General features: G+C 53.0%; 1 protein-coding gene across 1 annotated transcript in view; it reads left to right on the forward strand.

Moving 5' to 3' along the window:
• tln1 (talin 1) overlaps positions 1-7,500 on the forward strand; it is a gene marked incomplete at its 3' end in the record, with an annotated part of 83,645 nt that overhangs the window by 64,585 nt on the left and 11,560 nt on the right. Inside the window, exons 35-46 of the mRNA XM_083670799.1 lie at positions 1-54; positions 293-454; positions 722-862; positions 994-1,175; positions 1,692-1,824; positions 2,312-2,413; positions 3,506-3,676; positions 4,787-5,035; positions 5,168-5,287; positions 5,604-5,750; positions 6,266-6,432; positions 6,896-7,079. The exon at positions 1-54 is cut by the window's left edge and continues 90 nt beyond it. Coding sequence (XP_083526925.1) covers positions 1-54; positions 293-454; positions 722-862; positions 994-1,175; positions 1,692-1,824; positions 2,312-2,413; positions 3,506-3,676; positions 4,787-5,035; positions 5,168-5,287; positions 5,604-5,750; positions 6,266-6,432; positions 6,896-7,079 — 1,812 coding nt within the window. The remainder of the gene's footprint in view (positions 55-292; positions 455-721; positions 863-993; positions 1,176-1,691; positions 1,825-2,311; positions 2,414-3,505; positions 3,677-4,786; positions 5,036-5,167; positions 5,288-5,603; positions 5,751-6,265; positions 6,433-6,895; positions 7,080-7,500) is intronic.

Here is a 7,500-nt window from a genome sequence, read left to right on the forward strand (position 1 = left end):
TCCATCCAGATGGCCTGTCAGAACCTGGTGGACCCGGCCTGCACCCAGTCACAGGTAGACACACACACACACACACATACACACACACACACACACACACACACACACACACATCACAGTATCTCATCACAGTATCTCATCACAGCCAACAACACCAACGTCTATTCAAACTAGACGTTATTTCACGACGTTGTTAAAACCATCATCTCTTAGCTCCCTGCCTCAGACAGACACCTGTGTCCTAACCCTAGCCCTTACCCTAACCCTAACCCTAACCCTGTCACCTCCTCAGGTCCTGTCTGCAGCCACCATCGTAGCCAAACACACATCAGCTCTGTGTAACGCCTGCCGCTTGGCCTCCTCCAAGACCTCCAACCCCGTGGCCAAGAGACAGTTCGTCCAGTCGGCCAAGGAGGTGGCCAACAGCACAGCCAACCTGGTCAAGTCCATCAAGGTCGGTTACAGGGCTTTGTCCCAGGCGAGGCTGGCGGAGGTAGAAATCAGAGGACAGGCTTATTGTAATGCACGGGACAGAATGAGGAAATGATGTCGGAACATATCCCTGTGTTTTCGATACTGTTCCTCATTCCGTCCCATGCCTTACCGTGAGTCCCGTCCTCTGATTTCTACCTCCGCCAGCCTCCCCAGGTCTATGAAGTAGCAAGCCAGCGTGTGTTGTACTGGGTTGGCCATACTCTGATGTGTGTGTCTGTGTGTTCAGGCGTTGGACGGAGCCTTTAACCAGGACAACAGGGAGAAGTGTAAGGCTGCCACCGGGCCTCTGATCGAGGCTGTGGACAACCTCACCGCCTTCGGCTCCAACCCAGAGTTCGCCAGCGTGCCTGCCATGATCAGCCCTGAGGTCAGTCCACTGCCCCCCTCTAGTCACACTGCCCCCTACAGGCCAGGAGGCATACTCACCAGAACCCTGTTTCAGATCTCCAGTTTAGTGTCCCTGCCCTTGTTTGTGATTGACGTGGTCGTTCTCCTCAGGGTCACGCGGCCATGGAGCCCATCGTAGCAGCAGCTAAGACCATGCTGGAGAGTTCTACCGGGCTGATCCAGACGGCCCGCTCACTGGCCGTCAACCCCAAAGACCCGCCCAAGTGGTCCGTCCTGGCCGGACACTCCAGAACCGTGTCCGACTCCATCAAGAAACTCATCACCAGCATGAGGTAGAGGCTGAGGTTTTCTCCTCTAGAGAGAAACTCATCACCAGCATGACGTAGAGGCTGAGGTGTTCTCTTATAGAGGGGTGAATACTGTAGCTGGAGACCAGGGGAGGCTGGCGGAGGTAGAAATCGGAGGACGGGCTCGCTGTAATGCATGGAACGGAATAAGGAATGGCATGCATCAGGAATGGTGTGTTAGATAACATTTCTCATTCCATTCCATGCATTGCAATGAGCCCGTCCTCCGATTTCTACCTCCACCAGCCTCCCCTGTTAGAGAGTATCGTTCAATTGGGGGACCAGAAACAACTGTTGATTCTTCCTGTACCGTGCTGTCCCCGTGACTACCAGACAAGCTGCAGCTTTGTGACTGAAATCTCATCCCAGCAATGTCTAAAACTATATCTAAGATTTGTTACAATCTCAACTGATTGTGTGTGTGTGTGTGTGTGTGTGTGTGTGTGTGTGTGTGTGTGTGTGTGTGTGTGTGTGTGTGTGTGTGTGTGTGTGTCCTGGCAGAGATAAGGCTCCCGGTCAGAGGGAGTGTGACGAAGCCATCGAGGTTCTCAACAACTGCATCAGAGAGGTGGACCAGGCTTCTCTGGCTGCTATCAGCCAACAGCTCACTCCCAGAGAGGACATCTCACAAGAGGTGTGTGTGTGTGTGTGTGTGTGTGTGTGTGTGTGTGTGTGTGTGTGTGTGTGTGTGTGTGTGTGAGCGTGTCTGTGTGTGTGTGTGTGTGTGGGGGGGTCTGTGAGTGTGTGTGTGTGTCTGTGTCTGTGTGTCTGTGTGTCTGTGTGTCTGTGTGTGTGTGTGTGTGTGTGTGTGTGTGTGTGTGTGTGTGTGTGTGTGAGTGTGTCAACCTTTTCTGCCTTTGTGTATTTGTTTATCAAAACAACATAAAAAGGTCTATGACCTAGAAAGCATCACAGCTGAGCCCTAAGCCTTGTTGTCTCTCTCATGATGACATAATCTCTAATGTGTGATCTGTTCAATAGATTATGGTGTACTCTGCTTAAACATGCTAACATACCTCTGTGCCTGCGTGCGTGCGTGAGTGCATGTGTGTGTGTTATGCTAACATACCTCTGTGTGTGTGTTTGTGTGTGTGTGTGTGTGTGTGTGTGTGTGTGTTCAGGCCCTCTATGAACAGATGGCAGCCTCTGTCCAGGAGATCAGCAACCTTATAGAGCCAGTGGCCATCGCCGCCCGCTCTGAGGCCTCACAGCTGGGACACAAGGTAAGACACTCACCCCTGAAACGCTCACCCCTGGAACACTCACCCCTGAAACGCTCACCCCTGAAACACTCACCCCTGAAACACTCACCCCTGAAAAGCTCACCCCTGAAACGCTCACCCCTGAAACGCTCACCCCTGAAAAGCTCACCCCTGAAACGCTCACCCCTGAAACACTCACCCCTGGAACACTCACCCCTGGAACACTCACCCCTGGAACACTCACCCCTGGAACACTCACCCCTGAAACGCTCACCCCTGAAAAGCTCACCCCTGAAACGCTCACCCCTGAAACACTCACCCCTGGAACACTCACCCCTGGAACACTCACCCCTGGAACACTCACGCCTGAAACGCTCACCCCTGAAACACTCACCCCTGAAACACTCACCCCTGACACACTCACTCCTGACACACTTACCCCTGACACACTCACCCCTGACACACTCACCCCTGACACACTCACCCCTGGACCACTCCAAATAATGCCACACACTCACGCTCTCGGCTTATACAATACCATGTTCAGAGATAATGTTAGATATTTTAAAACACAGAATGTCAAGTGGTTTCATGCTCAGACCTTGACGCTGCCACTTATTTTCTATTCAGAGTATTTCTTATAATTGCCATGGTAATCATTGTTATTGCCTGTATAGAACACAGAGAGAAGCTAAAGATGGTGTGGAGGCCACACCATCGCAACAAAGTATGAGACTGAACATTCCAATGTCGGTTGAGTTCATAAAGCTGGAAGCTAAAACTTCCAATCGGTACACCACAATATGGCCGCCGGTACACCCACCACGGAATGTTGATTTGAACGGGCATGTCTGTTCTACTCATTCTATTTCTATGATCTAGTCCCCCCCCTTTCTAAAAGGGGAAGTCTACCCCAAATCCATTTTCATGTGTATTATCTGGTCAATCCATAATGCATGCCGTTCTCTCGAACTATCACCAATCCGATTTCTGGTGAATGTGTCTTATTATTGAAGAACGAAAACCACAAATCCACTGGATCACAGGGTAAAATTCTGCTTTCACAATGTCTCCTCCCCTCTTGTCTCTCCGCCACCTCTCCTCCGCCTCCAGGTGTCTCAGATGGTGAGCTACTTCGAGCCTCTGATCATGGCGTCCATCGGCACGGCCTCTAAGATCGTCAGCAGCCAGCAGCAGATGGCCGTGCTGGACCAGACCAAGACGCTGGCGGAGTCCGCCCTCCAGATGCTCTACACCGCCAAGGAGGCCGGAGGCAACCCCAAGGTCTGCTCCCACGCTGCTCTATATGCTGTACTCACACCAGGGGAGGCTGGGGGAGGTAGAACACCAGGGGAGGCTGAGGGAGGTAGAAGACCAGGGGAGGCTGGGGGAGGTAGAACACCAGGGGAGGCTGGGGGAGGTTGAAGACCAGGGGAGGCTGGGGGAGGTAGAAGACCAGGGGAGGCTGGGGGAGGGAGAACACCAGGGGAGGCTGGGGGAGGTAGAAGACATGGGGAGGCTGGGGGAGGTAAAAGACCAGGGGAGGCTGGGGGAGGTAGAAGACCAGGGGAGGCTGGGGGAGGTAGAACACCAGGGGAGGCTGGGGGAGGTAGAAGACCAGGGGAGGCTGGGGGAGGTAGAAGACCAGGGGAGGCTGGGGGAGGTAGAACACCAGGGGAGGCTGGGGGAGGTAGAAGACCAGGGGAGGCTGGGGGAGGTAGAACACCAGGGGAGGCTGGGGGAGGTTGAATACCAGGGGAGGCTGGGGGAGGTAGAAGACATGGGGAGGCTGGGGGAGGTAAAAGACCAGGGGAGGCTGGGGGAGGTAGAAGACCAGGGGAGGCTGGGGGAGGTAGAACACTAGGGGAGGCTGGGGGAGGTAGAACACCAGGGGAGGCTGGGGGAGGTAGAACACCAGGGGAGGCTGGGGGAGGTAGAAGAAGATGAAGAAGAAGAAGGTAGAACACACATGTTGGATACCATTCCTCATTCCGTTCCATGCGTTCCAATGAGCCCGTCCACCATTTGAGATGATAAACGGTAAAGGAAATGTACTGAAGGTTTAGGGACCATCAGTTTGGTGTTTGAAGCAGGTTCTTCTTCAAGGTTCTCCTCACTGCAGGAGTGTTCTAAGCAGGATTCCATGCTGGTTGATAGTAAAGTAATGAAGGTCAGAATTAAACAGAGTTGCTAATAAGTACCAATTAGTACCCCCCCCCCCTCACACACAAACACACACACACACACACACACACACACACACACACCCAGACGGCCCACAACCTGACTCTCTCTCTCCCCACCTCTCCCCTCTCTCTCTCTCTCCCCCCACCTCTCCCCCCACCCTCCCCCCACCTCTCCCCTCTCTCTCTCTCTCTCTCTCTCCCCCTCCAGGCGGCCCATACCCAGGAGGCTCTGGAGGAGTCAGTCCAGATGATGAAGGAGGCGGTGGATGACCTGGGCGCCACCCTGAACGAGGCTGCCAGCGCGGCGGGGGCCGTGGGGGGCATGGTGGACTCCATCACCGCCTCCATCAACAAGATGGAGGAGGGCCACCCCGGAGAGCCAGAGGGAACCTTCGTAGACTACCAGACCACCATGGTCAAGACCGCCAAGGCCATCGCTGTCACGGTGCAGGAGATGGTGAGTGTGTCTGTATCTGTGTGTGTGTGTGTGTGTGTGTGTGTGCATGTGCGTGTGTGCGGTCGTGCGGTGAGAGAGAGAGAGAGAGAGAGAGAGAGAGAAAGCTATCTTAACCCGCCATGTTCTGCCTAGGTGACCAAGTCCAACACCAACCCAGACGAGCTGGGAGGTCTGGCTAACCAGCTGACCAGCGAGTTTGGAGATCTGGCAACCGAGGCCAAATACGCCGCGGTCACCGCAGAGAATGACGAGGTAAACATCAGCATGACACCGTGGAGCTCCGACGTTCAAGACCAACTTCATTTCTACCCACATTCAATACAGAACATCCATCCATCCATGAGTTGTATGTGTGTTGAATCAACATAGGACTGTATGTCAGTGTAATACTGTACTAATACTGTCTGGTTGTGTCTCTACCTCTCAATGAAGTCATTTTTTTACATTGAAGTCTGAAGATTTAGCAGATGTTTTTTTCTAAAGCAACTTACAATAAAGTACATTTGTACAAGTAAGTGAAACCTTCTAACCTTCAACCTCTCCTCTCCTCTCCTCTCCTCTCCCCTAGATTGGCTCCCACATCAAGAAGCAGGTGGGAGAGCTGGGCTTCAGCTGTACAGGCCTGGTGACCAAGGCCGGCGCCCTGCAGTGTTCCCCCAACGACTCCTTCACCAAGAAGGAGCTCATCGACAGCGCTCGCAAGGTCTCAGAGAAGGTCAGTGGAACCACCCTCGTTTGAGGCTTTTCATTTTTCTTATGTTTTTTTGAGGCCGTTCCTGCTTTATTGGGATAGAGAGATAGTAGAGATTGACAGGGAGGATGGGTGAGAGAGAGAGGAGGGATGACATGTAAGATAGGTCGAGGGTCGGAATTGAACCGGGAACCTTGCGATTATGTGGTATGTGCATTGGTGTGCTACGCCACTAAGCGGCCCCGTGACCCTTGTTTGAAATGATAAAGAATCTACCCTAATGGCCTCTAAGATAATATATATATGCCATTTAGCTGACGCTTTTATCCAAAGCGACTTACATTGCAGTGAGTGCATACATTTCAGTATGTATGGTCCCAGCGGGAATCAAACCCACAACCTAAGCGTTGTTAGCGCCATGCTCTACCAACTGAGCCACAGAGGTTCACAAGATCCTCACTGACATGGTTCTGCTGATGTTTCTTTGTGCTCAGTGTTTATCCAGCGCCGACCTCTAACCCCGCCCCTCTCTCTCTCAGGTGTCACACGTGCTGGCGGCGCTCCAGGCCGGTAACCGCGGCACCCAGGCGTGCATCACCGCGGGCAGCGCCGTGTCAGGCATCATCGCTGACCTCGACACCACCATCATGTTCGCCACCGCCGGAACGCTCAACCGCGAGAACGCAGAGACCTTCGCCGACCACAGGTGCGGTACCGCTGGTGGTACAGGGCAGAGGGCGGGGCTACATGGAATAATGATATACGCCATTTAGCTGAGGCTTTTATCTTGTGCTAACTGTGTGAACATCGTGTAGGCACTACTACCACACTTTACATTAACATTTACATGTATGGCATTTAGCAGACGCCTTTATCCAAAGCGACTTACAACAAATACATTTAAACTGAAGTGAATCATCGTATCCATCAGTCATCATAAGAAAAACTAATCTATGCTAGGACCAGGGGCCGTTGGCAGTCACAATGCTAGAAGAAAGGGTTAACCCTAACCCTAACTTTTTTTTGTATTATTTCAATTTATTTGCAGGAGAGAAACTTGCACAGGGGGGTAGTGGGGTACACACTGTATACATAGACACACATATACTGTACTGTATGTTAACTGTTTCTCTACCCCCCCCCCCCCCCCCCGCGCCCCCCCCCTCCAGAGAGCACATCCTGAAGACGGCCAAGGCACTGGTGGAGGACACCAAGCTGCTGGTGTCGGGGGCGGGAGCCAGTCAGGAGAAGCTGGCCCAGGCCGCCCAGTCCTCCGTCCTCACCATCACCAAACTGGCCGACGTGGTCAAGCTGGGCGCCGCCAGCCTGGGCGCCGAGGACCCCGAGACTCAGGTAGGCTACCGCGGCGCGGGTCGTCCCTCCTCCTTGCCTGTCTGAAAAGCAGGGCTTTCGAGTAGACGGTAGTCGCAGCTTCAGTCAATGGTGTTGAATGTTGTATGCTAACGCTAACGCTAACGCACCTGAAAGGTACCTCCTGCGGTAGGAATGCTAGGTTAGATATGAGACACTGAAGGAGAGGTTGGTGTCTTTAGTTTCGCCCCTCAGGCCACCGTTGAGTTTGCTTTACTGTGAACATCGTTAGATCACATATAGTGATGCTCATTCGAGAAGTCTTCCTTTTCTCTCGTGTATAACTAAGTGCTTTCTTTCCCTCTCCCCCCCCTTCTCTCCTCTTCTCTCCTCTCCTCTCCTCTCCTCTCCTCTCCTCTCCTCTCCCTCTCTCTTTCTCTCTTTCTCTTCTTCTCTCTTATGG

This window comes from Argentina silus (genome assembly GCF_951799395.1).
Source record: "Argentina silus genome assembly, chromosome: 5".
In the NCBI taxonomy this organism is placed as follows: Eukaryota; Metazoa; Chordata; class Actinopteri; order Argentiniformes; family Argentinidae; genus Argentina; species Argentina silus.